The sequence below is a fragment of the Nyctereutes procyonoides genome, unplaced genomic scaffold (assembly GCF_905146905.1).
Source record: "Nyctereutes procyonoides isolate TBG_1078 unplaced genomic scaffold, NYPRO_anot_genome, whole genome shotgun sequence".
Taxonomy (NCBI): Eukaryota; Metazoa; Chordata; class Mammalia; order Carnivora; family Canidae; genus Nyctereutes; species Nyctereutes procyonoides.
In genome coordinates, this window is record NW_026575125.1 from 64212342 (window position 1) to 64234293 (window position 21952).

General features: G+C 36.4%; 1 protein-coding gene across 3 annotated transcripts in view; it reads left to right on the forward strand.

Annotated features, from left to right (window-relative positions):
- APOOL (apolipoprotein O like) overlaps positions 1-21952 on the forward strand; it is a 133589-nt gene that overhangs the window by 53077 nt on the left and 58560 nt on the right. For all 3 annotated transcript variants that reach the window (XM_055337927.1, XM_055337929.1, XM_055337928.1), the window contains 3 exons: positions 11168-11287; positions 14408-14462; positions 16555-16653. In XM_055337927.1, the coding sequence (XP_055193902.1) occupies positions 11168-11287; positions 14408-14462; positions 16555-16653 (274 nt within the window). The remainder of the gene's footprint in view (positions 1-11167; positions 11288-14407; positions 14463-16554; positions 16654-21952) is intronic.

Sequence of the window (21952 nt, forward strand, 5' to 3'; positions counted from 1 at the left end):
ATATTTCTCCCCATATACATTAGGGATCTCTTGTCTCTTGCTGCTTTAAGGATCTTCTCTTTATCTTTTGAATTTGCAAGTTTATTAAATGTCGAGTGTTGAATGGTTTTTTATTGATTTTAGGGTGGCATCTCTCTATTTCCTGGATCTGAATGCCTGTTTCCCTTCCCAGATTAGGAAAGTTTTCAGCTAGGATTTGTTCAAATACATATTCTGGACCTCTGCCCCTTTTGGTGCCCTCGGGAACTCCAATTAAATGTAGGTTTTTCTTCCTCAGGCTGTCATTTATTTACCTTAATCTATTCTCATGGTCTTTTAATTGTCTCTTTTTTCCTCAGTTTCCCTCTTTGCCATTAACTTGTCTTCTATGTCACTCACTCGTTCTTCCACCTCGTTAACCCTCGTCGTTAGGACTTCTAGTTTGGATTGCATCTCATTCAATTGATTTTTAATTTCTGCCTGATTAGATCTAAATTCTGCAGTCATGAAGTCTCTTGAGTCCTTTATTCTTTTTTCCAGAGCCACAGGTAGCTTTATAATAGTGCTTCTGAATTGGCTTTCTGACATTGAATTGTAATCCAAATTTTGTAACTCTCTGGGAGAGAGTACTATTTCTGATTCTTTCTTTTGAGGGGAGTTTTTCCTTCTAGTCATTTTGCTCAGTGCAGAGTGGCCAAAAACAAGTTGTATTGGGAAAAGGAGAAAAAGAGAGGAGAGAAAGAAGGAAAGAAAAGAGAAAACGAAAAAAGGAAGAAAAAAGAAAAAGAGAATAAAAAGAGAAAGAAGAAAAGGGTGGGCGGAAGCAAACAGAAATCAAAAAGCCTCCCGGGAGAGGCCAGATCCTGGTCTGTGTGCCCGGCGCCCTGTGCTCCCGGGCCTTTCGCTGTTGGATTCGCGCTCCCGGCCGTGCAGCCCCTTCCTCGCATAGCCTCCGCCCGAGCCCCTCCGAGCTGCTCCAGGGTCCAGCCGGGCGCGCGCTGCAGCCCTTTAGGGAGCTCAGCCACGGGGTGTGGCGCACTCTCCCTGGTGCGCAGGTGTCTGTTAGTGTCCGTGTGAGCCTGAGGGCATCCCCGCCCCTCCTGGGGTCCTGCTCTAACTCCCTGGGAGTCTCGTTCCGTCCCGGAAGATTGGTGCAGCTCCTGCTCCTCTGGTCCGGGGCTTTCCTGTCCTGGGGTCACTCGCCCAGGCCTTAGCATGGCTCCTCGCTGGGCCCCTCCACCTTGGAAGCCTTTTGTTTCTTCTTTCCTTTTTTCCCCGTCTTCCTACCTTGATAGAAGCGTGAACTCTTCTCACTGTAGCATTCCAGCTGTTCTCTCTTTAAGTCTCAGGCCGAATTCGTAGGTTTTCAGGATTATTTGAATGTTATCTAGGTAATTTGGTGGGGACAGGTGACTTGGGGATCCAACTCTTCCGCCATCTTGCCCCACCTCCCTTTTTTATTTTTTAAAAACTTTTATAAACTACTTTTAGAATGAGAGAAAGAGAGCATGGTGGGGGTGTGGAGAGAGAGAGAAATCTCAAGCAGACTCCCTACTGAAAGTTGGAGCCTGATGTGGGGCTCAAGCCCACAACCCTAAGTCAAAGTCAAGAGTCGGACACTCAACCAATTGAGCTACCCCAGTGCTCCAAGAGGCCCTTTAAAAAGGGAATCTGTTTCCCATAGTGCTTTGAATCTCTTGGATATTAGTCCCTTTGGTTTTCTAAAAAGATAGACTTTGGAAGGCTCATCTCTACAGTGCAGATCCCAGGCGTTGGGGTGTCATATGTGGGCTATCAACCCCTCACTCCTCCAGGATAAACACTGGACTTGTTAGATACTTCTCTGTTGTGTGTTGTCTTGACAAGAGTTTGGGTTTTTGGGGAGATTTTGTCTTTGTCTCTCTTACTTGTCTCAATGTGATCTTTTTATCCTTCTTGTGTTGAAGCAGTTCATTTACTTTTCAGATAGATTCATTCACATTTAAGACTGTAATATCTCTGGTTATTTAAACATTTTTTATATATTTTTATTGGAGTTCCATTTGCCAACATATAGTACAACACCCAGTGCTCATCCCGTCAAGTGCCCTCCTCAGTGCCCCTCACCCAGTCACCCCGTCTCCCCACCCACCTCCCCTTCCACTACCCCTTGTTTGTTTCCCAGGGTTAGGAGTCTCTCATGTTCTGTCGCCCTCTCTGATTTTTCCCACTCATTTTCTCTCCTTTCCCCTTTTATCCCTTTCACTATTTTTTATATTCCCCAAATGAGTGAAACCATATAATGTTTGTGCTTCTCTGATTGACTTACTTCACTCAGCATAATACCCTCCAGTTCTATCCATGCTGAAGCACATGGTTGGGTATTCGTCATTTCTAATGGCTAATATTCCATTATATATATAGACCACATCTTCTTTAGCCATTCATCTTTCAACTTTTTGTCTTGATAGAGTCACTTTATATCTAGTAATGCATTTTGTCTTAAGGTCTATTTTTTAATACTTTAAAAAAACTTATCTAATATTAATATAGCTTGTGGTAGCTTTCTTATGGTTGCAATTTGTCCAGTATGCATTTAAAATTTTCTTTCAGCCTTTCTAAATAGTTATTATAGGAATGTTTCATGCATAGAATGTGACTATGTTTATGCAATCTGATGTCTTCATTGGCTTTTAATTAGATCATCTTATCCATTTGTATTTGTTATAGTTATTACCTTTAGAATTCTACAAACATTTGTGGATTTTTTTGTTTTTTGTTTTTTGTTTTTTTTACTTCTTCTGTTCTTTTCTTTCTTGTGGGTTTTTTTTTTAATTATTTTTCCTTTTTATTTTTCTACACAACAAAGTTTCTTAATTGTGACTTCTGATTTTCTTTCAGGGATGAACCTAGAAGTTTTAACCTCCATTTCTTTTGAGTGTGATCAATATATTTACCCTCCATCTGAACAATATTGAGAACTTAGAATATTTTAATTTATGTCATCACCTCTTATACTATATTGATATTCAGAAATTTAGTTCTATTTTTAAAATACAGGCATAAAACCTTATTATTTCATCTATTCATTACTTATGTTTACCCACATATTTACTATTTTCTTTGGTAATCATTCCTTCTTGTATCTCAGACCTTCTCAGTAAAAATATTTTTTTCTGCCTCAAGTACATCATTTAAAATTTCCAAATCAGTAATGGGGGTCAGTCACCAATGGCCAGTGATTTAATCAAACATGCCTATGAAATGAAACCTTTTTAAAAAACCAAAAGGAGGGGCACCTCGGTGGCTCAGTCATTTGAGTGTGTAACTCTTGGTTTTGGCTCAAGTCATAATCTTATGGGTCCTGAGATAGAGCTCTAGATCAGGCTCCACACTCAGTCAGGAGTCTGCTTCTCTACCTCTTATTCTGCTCGTCCCCCTTCTCACATGCTCTCTCTCTGAATAAATAAATAAATCTTTAAAAAAGGCAACCAAAAGTATGGGGTTTGAAGAATTTCCACATTGAGCACATGGAGATGTTGGTAGGATGGTGCATCTGGAGACGGCATGGAAGCTACATGCCCTTTCCCCACACCTTGCCCTGTACATTTCCTCCATTGGGCTATTTCTGAGTTATATACTTTAATAATAAACTAGTGATCAAGTAAATAAGTATGATCTAGTAAGTAAGTAAATAAACTGCTTAATGAGGGTGATTTCGTTGCAGACTAGCTTGGGTCTTATCTGTCTGAATGTGTCCCTATGCCCCCCCCCCCCATTTTTGAAACAGAAATATTTTATTGAGTATATAATTCCCAGTTGGGTTACTTCCTTTTAGCACATTGAAGATATCTTGTACAATGCTGTTTTTGAGAAATCAAAATTTTATCTAGTATTTATTCCTTTGAAGCTAATCTGTTATCTGGCTTTTATTTTTAAAATCCCTTCTTTGTCATTGGCCCTGTGGAGTTTTACTATTATGTATCTAATTGGGGATTATTTTTTCTTTATCTTATTTGGGATATGTTGGATTTCTGAATCTCTCAAGTGTTTAGTTCAGTCCTGGAAAAATCGTGGCCATTCTATTTAAATATTATCCCTGCCCCTTTCTTTTCATTCTATATTATATGTTTCATATTTTTATTTCTTTGCATAATTTCTTTAGGTTTACCAGTTCACTAAATCTCTCAACTGTATCCAGTCTATTTAACTTATCTGTTGAGTTCTTTTTCTATTAAGCTTTTAATTTTAATTCCACTTTTATTTATTTTATTTTAATATACTATTTTATTCATTTCAGGTGTGCAATATACTGATTCAACAATTCTATACATTACTTAGTACTTATCTTGATAATGTAATATTTAATCCCCATCATCTATTTTACCCATCCACCTATGTACCTCCTATCTAGTAACCATCAGTTTATCTATATATCAATATATTTACTGTCCATCATTTTATTCCATTTTATTCCTCTACTGTGGAAAATAGTATGGAGGTTCCTCAAAAAGGTAAAAATAGTACTATGCTATGATTCAGTAATCGCACTACTGGGTATTTACCTAAAAAAATTTAAAAAACACTAATTCAAGGGGATACATGCACCCGTATGTTTATTGCAACATTATTTGCAATAGCCAAATTATGGAAGTAGCTAATATGTCCATGGACAGATGAATAGGTAAAGAAGATGTGATACACATAGACACACACTATATAATGGAATATTATTTAGTCATAAAAGGAAGGATATCTTGCCATTTGCAAGGACATGGATGGAGCTAGAGAGTATGATGCTGTTTTATTTTCATTTTGCTTTATGAAGAATGCTTTAACTATTTGGGGTCTTGTTCCATATAAATTTTAGGATAGTTTATTCTAGTTTAGTAAAAAATACTGTTAGTATTTTGATAGGGGTTACATTAAATCTATACATTGCTTTGGGTAGCATAGATATTTTGACAATATTTGTTTTTCTAATCTATGAGTGTAGAAAGTCTTTCCATTTCTTAATGTCATCTTCAATTTCTTTCATCAGTGTTTTATAGTTTTCAGAGTATAGGCCTTTTTACCTCTTGTTTAAGTTTATTCCTAGGTATTTTTTTTTCTTTTTTCATTTTTATTAGTTTTTCATTTTTAATGGGATTGATTCCATAATTTCTTTTTCCGTTGCTTTATTATTAGTATATAGAAATGCACAGTTTTTATACATTGATGCTGTATCCTGTGACTTTACTGAATTTGTGTATCAGTTCTAGTAGTTTTTATGATTGTCTTGTATGTCTTGTGACTTTACTGAATTTGTGTATCAGTTCTAGTAGTTTTTGATGGAGTCTTTAGGATTTTCTATATATAGTATGTCATCTGCGAATAGTGAAAGTTTTACTTTATCCTTAAGGTACAGTTTCCTTTTATTTCTTTTTGTTATATGATTGCTATGACTGAGACTTACAGTAATACTTTGAAAAGAAGTGGTGAGAGTAGACATCCTTGTCTTGTTCCTGATCTTGGGAGAAATCTTGTCAGTTTTTCCCTATTAAGTATGATGCTAACTAAGGTTTTTCATATAAAGCCTTTATTATGTTGAGATATGTTCTCCCTAACCTTGCTTTGTTGAAGGTTTTTTTCATGAATGTATTTTGTACTTTGTCAACTTCTTTTTCTTTGCCTATTGAAGTGATTATATGGTTTTTATCCTTTCTCTTTTTGATGATCATGTTGATTGATTTGCAAATACTGAACCATCCTTGCATCCCAGGAATAAATCCTGCTTGATATTGGTGAATGATTTTTATTAATAATATTGTTGGGTTTGGTTTTGTTGAGGACTTTTGCATCTATATTCATCAGAGATACTGGACTGTAGTTGTCTTTATTGTAATGTATTTATCTGGTTTCAGAATTGGGGTAATGCTGGCCTCATAGAATGAAGTTGGAAGTTTTCCTTCCTCTTCTATTTTTTGGAAGAGTTTGAGAAGAATAGGTATTAACTCTTCTTTAAATGTTTGCTAGAATTTGCCTGTGAAGCCTTCTGGTCCTGGACTTTTGTTTGTTAGGCTTTTTTTAAAGATTTTATTTATTTGAGAGAGAGAGATAGCAAGAGAGAGAGAGAGAACACAAGCAGGGAGGGGAGAGAGTTAGGAGTTAGGTTCTTAAAAACCTAACTTTATACCTGAGAACCTAAAAAAAATAACAAAAATCCAAAACCAGAAGAGGAAAGAAAATAAAGATCAGAGCATCAATAAATGATTTAGAAACTAAAAAAACAAACAAACAAAAAAAACCCCAAAAACAGAACAATGAAACCAGAAGATGGTTCTTTGAAAAGATCAACTAATTTGATAAAGCTCTAGCTAGACTCATCAAAAGAAAAAAAATGAGTACTCAAAATAAAAGATGAAAGAGGAAAAAAAGATGAAAGAGGAGAAATAACTACTGACACCACAGAAATACAAACCATTGTAAAAGAATATTACAGAATATTATATGCCAAAAAATTGGGACAACCTAGAAGAAATGGATAAATTCCTAGAAACATATAACCTAAAAATCTGAAGGAAGAAGAAACAGACCATTTGAACAAACAAATTATCAGCTATAAAACTAAAGCAGTAATAAAATAAAGATCTAACAGTCGGACACCTGGGTGGCTCAGTGGGTTAAGCATCTGCCTTCAGCTCAGATTACGATTCCAGAGTCCTGGGATGGAGCCCCACATTGGGCTCCCTGCTCAGTAGGGAGCCTGCTTCTCTCTATATAAGAATAAAGGACATTTAAAAAATGTCCTTGCTTCTAGAGGTAGGCCTATATTGCAATAAACTTCCCTCCTAGAAATGCTTTTGTTGCATCACACTTATTTTGGACCATTGTACTTTCATTTCCATTTGTTTCTACATAATTTTTTATTTCTTCTTTGATTTCTTGGTGCACCTATTCATTGTTTAGTAGAATGTTATTTAACCTCCTTGTACTTGAGCTCTTTCAAGATTTTTTTCTTTTGCTCAGTTTCTGGCTTTAGTACTATTGTGGTCAGAAAAGATGCATGGTATGACGTCAGTATTTTTTAATTTGTTGAGACTTGTTTTATGTGTAATATGTAATCTGTTCTGGAGAATGTTGCATGTGTTCTTGAATGTGTATTCTGCTGTTTTAGGATGAATATTTTGAATATATCTGCTAAATCCATCTGTTCTGCTGTGTCATTCAAAGCCACTGTTTCTTTTTGATTTTCTGTTTCATTGATCTGCCCATTTATTGTAAGTGAAGTATTAAAGTCCACTATTCTTATTGTATTACTATTAATCACTTCCTTTATATTTGTTATTAACTGTTTTAAGTATTTGGGTGCTCCCATGTTGGGTTTGTATATATTTAAAAATACTATATTTTCTGTTTGGTTGTCTTCTTTGTTATTACATAGTGTCTTTTGTTATTCTTTGTTTTAACATCTGTGTTGCTCGATATAGTATTGCTACTCTGATTTTCTTTTGAGATCCATTTTTATGATAAATGTTTTTGCATTCCCTTACTTTTAATCTCCAGGTGTCTTTAGTCCTGAAATGAGCCTCTTGTAGGTAGTATATAGATGGATCTTGTTTTTTTTTAATTTTTATTTATTTATGATAGTCAGAGAGAGAGAGAGAGAGAGAGAGAGAGAGAGAGAGGCAGAGACACAGGCAGAGGGAGAAGCAGGCTCCATGCACCGGGAGCCCGACGTGGGATTCGATCCCGGGTCTTCAGGATCGCGCCCTGGGCCAAAGGCAGGCGCCAAACCGCTGCGCCACCCAGGGATCCCGATGGATCTTGTTTTTTTTATCTACTCTGTCACCTTGTGTGTTTTGATTGTAGCACTTAGTCCATTTACCTTCGAATTAATTATTGATAGATATTTATTGCCTTTTTGTTACTTGTTTTGTAGTTGTGTAGTTTTTTTTTTTCCTTTCTTGTCTTGCTGTCTTTCATGGTTTACGGGTTTTTGTTAGTGATATACTTAGGTTCCTTTCTCTTTATTCTTATATATTACTGTGTTTTTTTTAATTTGTGCTTACCATTAGATTTATATATCACATCTTCTGTATGTAGCAATCTATAAAAAGTTGAGGGTTACCTATATTTGAACCCATTGTTTACTCATCTGTCCCCACATTTTAGACAATATGGTGTCATATTTTGCATCCTTTTATTTTGTGAATCCCTTCACTGTATTTACAAAGTTATTTATTTTTACTGTTTTTTTTTTAACATTTTGTAGCCTTACTTATCTTTCCTTTCCACTCAGAGTCCTCTCTAATATTTCTCGTAGGACTAGTTTAGTGGTTACAAAGTCCTTTTGTTTTTGTTTGTCTTAGAAATTCTTTTTTTAAGATTTTATTTATTTATTCATGAAAGACAGAGAGAGAGAGAGAGGCAGAGAGACAGGCAGAGGGAGAAGCAGGCCCTATGCAGGGAGCCTGTCATGGGACTTGATCTTGGGTCTCAAGGATAAGGCCTTGGGCTGAAGGTGGCACTAAACCGCTGAGCCACCCGGGCTGCCCCTGCCTTAGAAATTCTTTATCTCTCCTTTATTATCAATGATAGTCTTGCTAAATAGAATATTCTTGGCTACAGATTTTTCCCTTTCAGCTCATTTCATTTATCATGCCACTCTCTTCTGGCCTGCAATGTTTCTGCTGAATAATCTGCAGATAGATTTACGATGTTTCTCTTGTATACATGTATCTTTTTTATTTCTTGCAACCTTTAAAATTATTTTTTATCACCATTTTTTGCCATTTTATTATTATGTGTCTTTGTATGGACCTCCTTGGGATAAATTTATTGGGGGATGTCTGTGACTTCTCAATCTAGATTATCTGTTTCCTTCCCCAGATTAGGGAATTTTTCAGCTATTTCTTCAAAACACTTTTCTACCCCTTTTCTCTCTTTTTCTTCTCAGATTCATACAATGTGAATGTTACTGCACTTGTTGGAGTCATTGAATTTCCTACGTCTATCCTCATTTTGCATATTTCTTTTCTCAGTGACTCAGTTTACTTTTCATTACTCTGTCTTCCAGGTCATTAATTCGTTGCTCTGCTTCTTCTAGCCTGCTGTTAATTCCATCAAGTTTATTTTTAATTTCATTCATTGTGTTCAGCATCTCTTATTGGTTCATGTTTATCTATTTGTTAAGAATTTCACTGATGTTCTCCACTCTTTTCTCAAGTCTAGTGCATATCTTTATGATAGTTATTTTATTTTTTTAAAGATTTTTTAATTTATATATTCATGATAGACACACACACACACACACACACAGAGAGAGAGAGAAAGAGGCAGAGACACAGGCAGAGGGAGAAGCAGGCTCCATGCCAGGAGCCCGACGCAGGACTCGATCCCGGGACTCTAGGATCACACCCTGGGCCAAAGGCAGGTGCTAAACCACTGAGCCACCCAGGGATTCCCTGATAGTTATTTTAAATTTTGTATCTGACATATTACTTATATCTGTTTCTCTTAGTTCTCTTGCTGTGGTTTGGTCCTGTTATTTCATTTGGGACATATTTCTCTTGATTCTTCATTTTTGTCTAACTCTCTGTGTCTGTTTCTATGTGTTAGGAAAGTCAGCTAGGTCTCTTGCTCTTGAAACTAGTGGGTGGGGTGCACACTTTTATAGTAAGGTGGCACTGGTGTGGGCTGAAACCAGAGCTATCTGTAGTTGGTTCAAAAAGCACGCATGGGTAGGGAGCATAGTTTTAATAAAAGTGTGCTCATTGTCCCCAGGATGTGATGAGCCACTACTGCCAGGACTAAGGCCCCACAAAATGTGCAGGTCAGGGGATGCATTGGTGATAAGGTTTATGCTGGTCTTCTCAGAGAGGGGACCTGCAGTGCTGGGACTGAGGCAAGCATGACTGGAATGGGTAGATCTGCTAAATCGCAGGGCACAGGGCTTGTAGTTCCTGTCAGGATTGCACTGATTCCCTCAAGAGGCCTTGTGTTTTTGCCGAGGAGTAGGGAGGGAAATGGTACCAGCCTTCTCTTTTATTTTATTTTATTCCTGTAAGGGCCTCCCTGGGATCCCTGCCTATGTGGGATGTGTTCTGAGCTGAGTAAATAACTTTCCTTACCATATGCCTCAGGTGTTTTTCACACTGCTGCTTCTACCTTGGATCTCAGCAGGCTGCTTGTGCTGTCTCTTTAAGGGTGGGATTCAGCTTCCTAATGCCCTCAGGAATCTCCCAGAGCTAAGACAGCTTTTTTTTTAAGATTTTATTTATTTATTTGAGAGAGGGAGTGAAAGAGTGAGCATGAGCAGGAGACTGGGGTAGAAGCCTACCAGACTCCCCGCTGAGCAGGGAGTCCAATGTGGGGCTTGATCCCAGGACCCCAGAATCATAACCTGAGCCAAAGGCAGATGCTGAACTGACTGAGCCACCCAGACTCCCCTTCTAATTCACTCTTAAGTTGAGGATGTAAAACATTGAGATGCCAACTTATAGGGTCCCCAATAAGATTGCGTACCTCAAGCTTTTTCTAGGTTTTGTTTCCTGATTGCATACTCCACAATCTATTTTAATTTTTTTTTAATTTTTATTTATTTATGATAGTCACAGAGAGAGAGAGAAAGAGAGGCAGAGACATAGGCAGAGGGAGAAGCAGGCTCCATGCACCGGGAGCCTGATGTGGGATTCGATCCTGAGTCTCCAGGATCGCGCCCTGGGCCAAAGGCAGGCGCCAAACCGCTGCGCCACCCAGGGATCCCCAAACCATCTATTTTAAAATAAATGATGACAAAGTAAAAAGCTGGCTTTATAGTTTATCTCTGTGTTTCTGTTTTATTTTGTTTGAGGCTTCATAATAGTCTTTATAAATAGCTTACTGGATCTTTCCTTCCACTTAAGATTTTTTAAAAGATTTTATTTTTATTTATTTGATAGAGAGAGTGTGCACAAGCACAGAGAGAAAGGGAGAAGCAGACTCCCTGCTGAGCAGAGAGCCTGATGTGGGGCTTGATCCCAGGACCCTGAGATCATGACCTGAGCCAAGGGTAGATGCTTAACCGACTGAACTGCCCAGGCATCCCAAGATTTTTTTTTTAATATTTTATCAGCAGTTTTAGTTGCTTTTAGCAGGAAGGTTGATGATTTCTCTTTTGCTATACTCCTTGAAAAGGAAGTCCAGCTATTTTATATTTTTAACATGAACTTTTTTTTTTTGCCTCTAGCTCCCCATATATACTGCACCACCTCTGCAGTCTAAATATGTTGAAGAGCAACCCGGTCATTTACAGATGGGCTTTGCATCTATCCGCACTACAACTAGTCATTATATTGGCTGGTGCAAGGTAAGTAAGTTCTAATAGTGGTTTAATGTTGGAGGTTTCTGATTTATTTAGACAGGAGATTCTTTGGCTGCATTTGGTACTGATAGAAGTTACTCAGTGACATTCACCAGGTGAATGGGTTGATCTGGAGGCCCTAACACACTTTCATTCTCATCTTTAGTACCTTGTCACAAAGAGCTAGAAGGCTGGGTTCAGCTAAGAATGTTACTAACTCACCTACGTGTGGCCAGAGGCATGGTGATCTCAGCATTGTCAGATACTTACAAGAGATCCTTGGCAGAATTTATGAAGCTTCTTATTTATCATCAGATGTCCAAGAAAGGCACTTCTAGAATATTCTATTTTAAGTCACAAAGGCCAACCTAGTTTTAAAAGGAATGGAATTAGATGCCACCTCTGAATATGAATAGCAGCAAAGAATTTGTGGCCATATTTGTAATATTTAATCTACAATAACATTACTGTATAGATTAAGATAGTTCAGCAAGCATTTATGTTATTTTTCATGTATAGTTGTTTGGCTGTTTACAAGAAGTTGTGAAAGTATTTCTGAATTGTTCTTTTTTTGGCTAAGCAAAATGTTAACTTGTTGAGTTTAGCTCATAAGACCATTCTGAATATAGTCAGCTATTGGGAAAAACAGAATTCAACTTACTTTAATATTTAGCCTTTAGTCAGCATTATCCAACAGCAGAGTGATGGAGTAAGCTGATAAAATATTGATGTTTCATTATCTTCACATTAACAAGGTGTGTTAGCATCAGCATCAGCATCTCCAATGTCAGTGTTGTAAGGATAATGCTGGTACCATTGTTTTCATCATTCTGGCCTAATTACCACACAACTTTTTCTCAGATATAACCCTTGTTCTTTTTTGTTTCTAATCCATTCTTTAAAAAAATTCTAATGATTTTATGAAACACTAAATGTGAATTCTAGTCATTCCAGATGATATTTAAAACATCTGATGAATACGTGGTGTTAGTTTTTAAAATTTTTGTCTGTCAAACAACTTTTTCTAAAAGATTTTATTTATTTATTCATGAGAGACAGAGAAAGAGAGAGAGAGAGAGAGAGAGAGAGAGAGAGAGGCAGATACATAGGCAGAGGGAGAAGCAGGCTCCATGCAGGAAGCCTGATGTGGGACTTGATCCCGGGACTCCAGTATCACACTCTGGGCCGAGGGCAGGCGCTAAACCACTGAGCCACCCAGGCATCCATGTCAAACAACTCTAATAGTTTAGTTGTATCATACACTCCTAATAGTTTGATCTGAAAGGAAAACATATTAACTAATAAGGATTTGAATCATGCCCCTAATGCTATATGCCAACAACTGGATGATTCATACTTAAGTCTCCTGAGACCTAATATACCTTAGTGTTCTTAAATTTGTTTTTAGTGAGGTAAATTGTTCTGAGAGATCCTTAAATTGCTATTGTTACTATCACCTAATTTAAGACTAAAAGAACATTTATTTTGTTAATATGTTAAAGTGAATAGATTGAAAAAGGGCACTTTGAATGCATTTCATCTTCACTGTAAAAAGCTTTTTCTTGGGGATCCCTGGATGGCTCAGCAGTTTAGTGCCTGCCTTTGGCCCAGGGAGTGGTCCTGGAATCCCAGGATCGAGTCCCACATCGGGCTCCTGCATGGAGTCTGCTTCTCTCTCTGCTTGTGTCTCTGCCTCTCTCTCTCTCTCTCTGTGCCTCTCATGAATAAATAAATAAAATCTTAAAAAAATCTTTTTCTTTCTAATTTTCTCCTAAAACATAATCTGTTCTTTAAAAATTACTTCTGACTCAAATTGCATTCTGCATTAAACTTAAAATATTATAGGGCAAATTCAGTTCCTACTCCTCTCCTTAGTGTTTTGAAATTTAGATGGCAGTGACCTACAGTGATAAAAGTGAATTTGTAAACAAGCTAAGGAAAACTTCCCAAGATAAGTGACTACTATTCTTCTTCAACAGCTACATGATTTTCAATCAGCTGGTCAATAGGTATTATAACCTCAAAGGTGAGGTTTTCTTAAGAGACAGTCTTTAAAGAGAAGTAACTAAGTGGCAGTTAAGGTTTATGGTGGTTTGTACAGCTTGAAACCACAATGAAGAGATGAACCTTTACATCTCTGATTTCCATGAAAATATCTGAGACAAAGTTACTTATACCAAGATATAACAATAGTAATGACATTTTTTTCCTAATATAATTATTTCTGTGTTCTTTGCTTTGAAAATCTTTTTTTGTTTTTATCATGGTTTCATGGCGGCTAGTTCAGAGATGGAGACTGTATATTTCAGTTATATTTTCTGCTTTCTTCAGTAGAGTCTAGCATGACTATGGGCAGTTACTGTAGGTAAATAATTCTCTGCCTTCATTTGTCTTCTGATGTAATTAAGATAGTACCTACCACTCAGTAAATGAGTGTAACCATATTTCTTATATTCAAATAAATTAGTTAGAAATAGGTAAAAGAGCAAATTTTGATTTAAAATTTTAATCACTTCAGTGGGTTAATATAATCTTGGTTTGTAGAGAATTTATATTCCTATTTAAAAATAATATAAACACTAGCCTGTATAGGATGGTTTCTCTCCTGAGATAAATATCTTATTTAGATTTTTTTCTCATTCTAATTCATCTTAAAAAAAGAAGATGAAGTACTTTCTTTAGGCTAGCTGTTACTACTTTCTTCACAAATCATTATGTCATTGCTGCCACATCCTTATTAATCAGATGTTGCTTTTCAGGAGAAATATGCCTCTATCCATGCTTTATTTAAATTGTATTCATTTTTCTAAGTCTTTATAAAATAAGATGATAAATCATTGTATTTCTGCAATAAATTATCTGTGAGATGCTCTATAGGCATTACTTTACCTGTTTACATGAGGAAAATAGTGAACAAGTATTATCCATGTTAAATAGAATGAAAAGCAAGAAATGAAAAGAAGCTAAGTTCAATGAGTATTCTCATGTGAATAAATAGGGAAGTTAGATTTAGACTTGGGTCCAATGCTAAGTCAAGATTTTAATATGGTCTCAGAGATGTGGACTATTTGATTTAATTATCAACATCTTCAAACATGCAGATGTCCTTTTTTTCTTTTTGCTTAGGGTGTTTATGTGTTTATGAAAAATGGGATAATGGATACAGTACAATTTGGAAAAGGTAGGTGAGTTAGCCATCCATAATTAGAAATGCACTATTATCTTTTTAACTTGTAAGGTGTAAATGTGAGAAAAATAAACGTGGTTATTCATTATCATGTTTTACCAACTGAGAAGATACTCTGTATAGCACTTTATGATAACAACAACAAAGTAATAGTACCTATGATTTATTAAGCAATTATTATATGCTAAGGCACTATGATAAGCATTTTACATAATTTATCTAATTTAGTTTCCGTACCAATTCTAAGAGTGTGGGTATTATAATTATTCCTTTATTTATTTGAGAGAGAGAGAGAGAGTGCGAGAGCAAGTGTGAACACAAGGTGGGGAGGAGCAAAGGGAGAGGGACAAGCAGACTTTGCACTGAGCACAGAGCGTGAGACAGGGCTCTGTCTCACAACACTGAGATCATGACCTAAGCCAAAACCAAGAGTTGGACACGCAACCAGCTGAGCCACCCAGGTCACCCTATAATTACTCCCTTTTTACAGATAAGAAAACTAAGATGCAGGAAGGTTAAGTAAGTTGTTAAAGTCACATAACTAGTAAGTGGCAGTGCCTAGACTCAAACTGAGGTCTATTTTAGCTGCAAAGCCCCTATTATATACTCAAAGCATAAATTAGAAACATGTCTCCATTGTTATCAATTAGTTTAAATAGGTGCTATTTGCTGTTAAAATACTTAGAATTTTGCTATTTATTGCTAGGAGACATTAATACCAATCAGTCACTCTAGAATATTTGAGATAATGTTAGGAAGCAATTGTATTTGACTCCTTAGTATGATAATGGTATTTGGCAGTAGATATATCTTTCTAATATTCTTAGCCTAAGCCGGTTGTTAAAATAAATGTGTATGGGAGACAGAAAGATCAGCTAAAATTTTAAATGTCTCCATGATGTTGATGACCTATACCTGTATTATCATTACTTGAGGTATATAGGAATTATTTGTAAATTATATTCCTCATCAGTCTTGAGGAATATGATTAAATAAGTTATTGCCATTAAATAACTAACTGTGATAGAATCTGTTTTTCGGGGTTGCATGGAAACAGAAATAATTTAAATATATAAAAAGCCAAAAAATCTAGACTTGTGACCACTCTTCATCTACTTTTGGTCTAGGCTCACTTCTCATCCTGATCATTGGTTTTAACTAAGAGTAATGGTGCTCTGGGTATTGGGAAGTAGTGGCAAGCAGGGTCTATAAGCTACATGTATCCCTAGTCAATTATTCGAAATTCCTTAATAAAGTATTTATTTCTATTTCTACTTGATCCTATCAAATTTGAGCAGATAAGGCCAGAAGCATCTCCATTAGAGAAATATAATACATACACAGGCATTTACTTTATAGTAATCCATGCTTATATGTGAACTGTAGCATCATATTTCATTAGAGAGTAACATTTGTCTGTATTAAGAAAACAATTCTTGGGATCCCTGGGTGGCGCAGCGGTTTGGCGCCTGCCTTTGGCCCAGGGCACGATCCTGGAGACCCGGGATCGAATCCCACGTCGGGCTCCCGGTGTATGGAGCCTGCTTCTCCCTCTGCCTGTGTCTCTGCCTCTCTCTCTCTCACTGTGTGCCTATCATAAATAAATAAAACAAAAAAAATTTAAAAAAAAAAAAAAAAAGAAAACAATTCTTAAATCAGCTATTGAAGGAAGATTTTATTTTGTACAAGTAACTATTTTAACTAGCTTTTTAATTCACTACTCAAATCATTGTTTTGCGTAGCATTTTTGAAGAGTATTTAAACCATCTTCTATCTTAGCAAATCTCTTTAGCATTTCTGCATCATATATAGAATGCCTAATTTAGTAAGCCATTTATATTAATTTTTAACTTATTTCTTTTTTTTACAAATTTATTTTTTATTGGTGTTCAATTTGCCAACATGTAGAATAACACCCAGTGCTCATCCCGTCAAGTGCCCACCTCAGTGCCCGTCACCCAGTCACCCCCATCCCCCGCCCACCTCCCCATCCACCACCCCTAGTTCGTTTCCCAGAGTTAGGAGTCTTTCATGTTCTGTCTTCCTTTCTGATATTTCTCACTCATTTTAACTTATTTCTTAAAAGATGTGTATGTCTATCTGAAGAATCCACCTCGAGATTTTCTTCCAAAAATTGGAGTGATTACTGTTTCAGGATTGGCAGGCTTGGTTTCAGCAAGAAAAGGTAGGATTTAAAAAATACATTCTTTTTCTTTCAATGCCATTATATTCTAAATTTGACTGTCATGGTAAAACCTCATCCTTTATTGAATATTGTTAGGATAGGGTTCTGGGAGAATGTTTAGATTCTGCTGTATAGCATGTTTATTTTTATAAAGCCTTACTGTGTTTTAAAAAATATAGCTATTTCAAGATGTTTAACATCATAAGTTACTAGGTAAATGTAAATGAAAATCACAGAGACATACGACTACATACTTATTGGAATGTCTAAAATTATAAAGACTGACCATACCAAGTATAGTCAAGAATATAGAGCAACTGGAACTCTCATACACTGCTGGTAGGACTACAAAATCATACAGCCATTCCAGAAAACAATTTGACGGTTTCTCTTATAAAGTTAAATATACTCTTATCATGAGACCAAGTAATCTCACTCCTAGGTATTTACAATGGAAAAAGGAAAAACGTGTACATAAATGTTTATAGTAACTCTTTTTATAATTACCAAAAGCTGGAATTCACCTAAATGTCTTCCAAGAGTAAACTGTGGCACATCCAAACAAAGGAATTATATTTCCTAATAGCAGCAATATACTATTGACACATGTAACAGTCTTGATAAATAGGACATTTAGACTGGAAACCAGTCTAAAAAAGTTATATATTCTGAGATTCTACTTATATAACTTTCTCAAAAAGAGAAAACTATAGTAATATTAAAATAAAAATACAAGTCAGTGGTTCCCAGGAGTTAGGAGTGGGAAGGTGTGACTGTAAGGGGGTAACATGAGATTTTTTTTAAGATTTTATTTATTTATTTATTTATTTATTATGATTTAATTAATTAATTACTTAATTAATGAGAGAGAACAAGCAGGGAGGAAGGGAAGAGGGAGAAGCAGACTCGGCTGAGCAGGGAGCCCAATGCAGAGCTCAATCCCAGGACTCTGGGAACATGATCTGAGTCAAAGGTAGATGCTTATTGAACTGAGCTACCCAGGTGCCCTGAGACTTTTTTTTTTAACATTGATAGAACTGTTCCATATCCTGATTTTACTGGTGGTTACATGACTCCATACATGTATTAAAATTGATAGAACTATAGATCAAAAATGTTGAATTTTCTGTATGATAATTTAAAATAAACTTTAAAGGTATATAGTTACTCCTATTAAAGTTATAATTTATCATTTTGTTTCTCATCTTTTAGATAACTTTATTTTTTTAAGATTTTTTAAAATTTAAATTCCATTTAGTTAACATATAGTATAATATTAGTTTTGGGTATACAATGTAGTGATTCAGCAGTTTCATACAACACCTAGTCCTCATCACAACAAATGCACTTCTTAATCCCTATCTATTTAGCCCATCAACCCTACTCATGTTCTCCTCTGGTGACTATCAGTTTGTTCTCTATAGTTAAGAGGCTGTTTCTTAATTTTCTACTCTTTTTTTCCATTGCTTATTTGTTTTGATTTTTAAATTCCACATATGAGTGAAATCAAATGGTATTTGTCTTTCTTTAACTTATTTCACTAAGCAAAAACTTTCTATTTATCCTGTCCTTGCAAATGGCAAGATTTCATTCTTTTTTAGGGTTGGGTCATACTTTTTTGTGTATGTAGGTATCTATGTATATATATCATACACAGATATGTGTATGATATATATACATGTCACATATCACATCTTTATCCATTTGGCACTTGATGGATACTTGAACTGTTTCCATAATTTGGCTATTGTAGATAATGCTACTGTAACACTGGGATGCATGTATCCCTATGAATTAGTGTTTTTGTATTCCTTGGGTAAATCCCTAGAAGTGCAATTGTTGGATTGTAGGGTAGTCTATTTTTAAATATTTGAGGAAATTCCATACTGTTTTTCAAGAATCTCCACCAGTTTCCAATACTGACAGCTGTGCAAGAGGGTCCCCCTTTCTCCACATCCTCACCAACATGTGTTGTTTATTATGTTGTTAATTTTAGCTATTCTGAGGTGTTGTAGTTTTGATTTATATTTCCTTGATGATGAATGATGTTGAGTCTCTATTCAAGTGTCTGTTAGCCAACTGTATATCTTGATGGGAAAATATCTATTTATGTCTTCTGCCCACTTTTTATTTGGATTATTTGTTTATTGAGTATTGAGTTTTATAAGTTCTTTATATATTTTAGATAATAACCCTTTATCAGATATAACATTTGCAAATATCTTCTCCAACTCCACAGGCTGCCTTTCAGTTTTGTTGAATGTTTTCTTTGCTGTGTAGAAGCCTTTTATTTTGACTAAGTCCAATAGCTTATTTTTGCCATGGTTTCCCTTGCCTTTGAAGACATATCTAGAAAGAAGTTGCTATAGCAGATGTTGAAGAAGTTACTGCCTCTTGTTCTCTTCTAGGATTTTCCTGGTTTCCTGTCTCACAATTAGGTTTTTAATCCATTTACAGTTTATTCTTGTGTATGGTATAAGAAAGTGGTCCAGTTTCATTTTTTTTTTTGCATATTGTTCTCAAGTTTTCCCAACACTGTTTGTTGAAGACATGGTCTTTTTTCTACTGGATACTCATTTCTTCCTAATTGAATCTTTTTTAAAATTTCTTTAATAAATTAATTTTTATTGCTGTTCAATTTACCAACATACAGAATAACACAAAGTGCTCATTCCGTCAAGTGTCCCCCTCAGTGCCCGTCACCCATTCACCCCCACCCCCAGACCTCCTCCCCCTCGACCACCCCTAGTTCATTTCACAGAGTTAGGAGTCTTTATGTTCTGTCTCCCTTTCTGATATTTCCCACACATTTCTTCTTCCTTCCCTTATATTCCCTTTCACTATTATTCATATTCCCCAAATGAAAGAGAACATACACTGTTTGTCCTTCTCCGATTGACTTACTTCACTCAGCATAATACCCTCCAGTTCCATCCACGTTGAAGCAAATGGTGGGTATTTGTCGTTTCTAATGGCTGAGTAATATTCCATTGTATACATAAACCACATCTTCTTTATCCATTCATCTTTCGATGGGCACCGAGGCTCCTTCCACAGTTTGGCTATTGTGGACATGGCTGCTAGAAACATCGGGGTGCAGGTGTCCCGGCGTTTCATTGCATCTGAATCTTTGGGGTAAATCCCTAACAGTGCAATTGCTGGTTCGTAGGGCAGGTCTATTTTTAATTCTTTGAGGAACCTCCACACAGTTTTCCAGAGTGGCTGCACCAGTTCACATTCCCACCAACAGTGTAAGAGGGTTCCCTTTTCTCCGCATCCTCTCCAACATTTGTGGTTTCCTGCCTTGTTAATTTTCCCCATTCTCACTGGTGTGAGGTGGTATCTCATTGTGGTTTTGATTTGTATTTCCCTGATGGCAAGTGATGCAGAGCATTTTCTCATGTGCATGTTGGCCATGTCTATATCTTCCTCTGTGAGATTTCTCTTCATGTCTTTTGCCCATTTCATGATTGGATTGTTTGTTTCTTTGCTGTTGAGTTTAATAAGTTCTTTATAGATTTTGGAAACTAGCCCTTTATCTGATATGTTATTTGCAAATATCTTCTCCCATTCTGTAGGTTGTCTTTGAGTTCTGTTGACTGTATCCTTTGCTGTGCAAAAGCTTCTTATCTTGATGAAGTCCCAATAGTTCATTTTTGCTTTTGTTTCTTTTGCTTTCGTGGATGTGCCTTGCAAGAAGTTACTGTGGCCAAGTTCAAAAAGGGTGTTGCCTGTGTTCTCCTCTAGGATTTTGATGGAATCTTGTCTCACATTTAGATCTTTCATCCATTTTGAGTTCATCTTTGTGTATGGTGAAAGAGAGTGGTCTAGTTTCATTCTTCTGCATGTGGATGTCCAATTTTCCCAGCACCATTTATTGAAGAGACTGTCTTTCTTCCAGTGGATAGTCTTTCCTCCTTTATCGAATATTAGTTGACAATAAAGTCCAGGGTCCACTTCTGGGTTCTCTATTCTGTTCCATTGATCTATGTGTCTGTTTTTGTGCCAGTACCACACTGTCTTGATGACCACAGCTTTGTAGTACAACCTGAAATCTGGCATTGTGATGCCCCCAGAGATGGTTTTCTTTTTTAAAATTCCCCTGGCTATTCGGGGTCTTTTCTGATTCCACACAAATCTTAAAATAATTTGTTCTAAGTCTCTGAAGAAAGTCCATGATATTTTGATAGGGATTGCATTAAATGTGTAAATTGCCCTGGGGAGCATTGACATTTTCACAATATTAATTCTGCCAATCCATGAGCATAGAATATTTTTCCACCTCTTTGTGTCTTCCTCAATTTCTTTCAGAAGTGTTCTATAGTTTTTAGGGTATAGATCTTTTACCTCTTTGGTTAGGTTTATTCCTAGGTATCTTATGCTTTTGGGTGCAATTGTAAATTGGATTGACTCCTTAATTTCTCTTTCTTCAGTCTCATTGTTAGTGTATAGAATGCCATTGATTTCCGGGCATTGATTTTGTATCCTGCCACACTACCAAATTGCTGTATGAGTTCTAGCAATCTTGGGGTGGAGGCTTTTGGGTTTTCTATGTAGAGTATCATGTCATCGGCGAAGAGGGAGAGTTTGACTTCTTCTTTGCCAATTTGAATGCCTTTAATGTCTTTTTGTTGTCTGATTGCTGAGGCTAGGACTTCCAGTACTATGTGGAATAGCAGTGGTGAGAGTGGACATCCCTGTCTTGTTCCTGATCTTAGGGGAAAGGCTCCCAGTGCTTCCCCATTGAGAATGATATTTGCTGTGGGCTTTTCGTAGATGGCTTTTAAGATGTCGAGGAAAGTTGCCTCTATCCCTACACTCTGAAGAGTTTTGATTAGGAATGGATGCTGTATTTTGTCAAATGCTTTCTCTGCATCTAATGAGAGGATCATATGGTTCTTGGTTTTTCTCTTGCTGATATGATGAATCACATTGATTGTTTTACGAGTGTTGAACCAGCCTTGTGTCCCGGGGATAAATCCTACTTGGTCATGGTGAATAATTTTCTTAATGTGTTGTTGGATCCTATTGGCTAGTATCTTGTTGAGAATTTTTGCATCCATGTTCATCAGGGATATTGGGCTGTAATTCTCCTTTTTGGTGGGGTCTTTGTTTGGTTTTGGAATTAAGGTGATGCTGACCTCATAGAATGAATTTGGAAGTACTCCATCTCTTTTTATCTTTCCAAACAGCTTTAGTAGAAATGGTATGATTTCTTCTTTAAACATTTGATAGAATTCCCCTGGGAAGCCATCTGGCCCTGGACTCTTGTGTCTTGGGAGGTTTTTGATGACTTCTT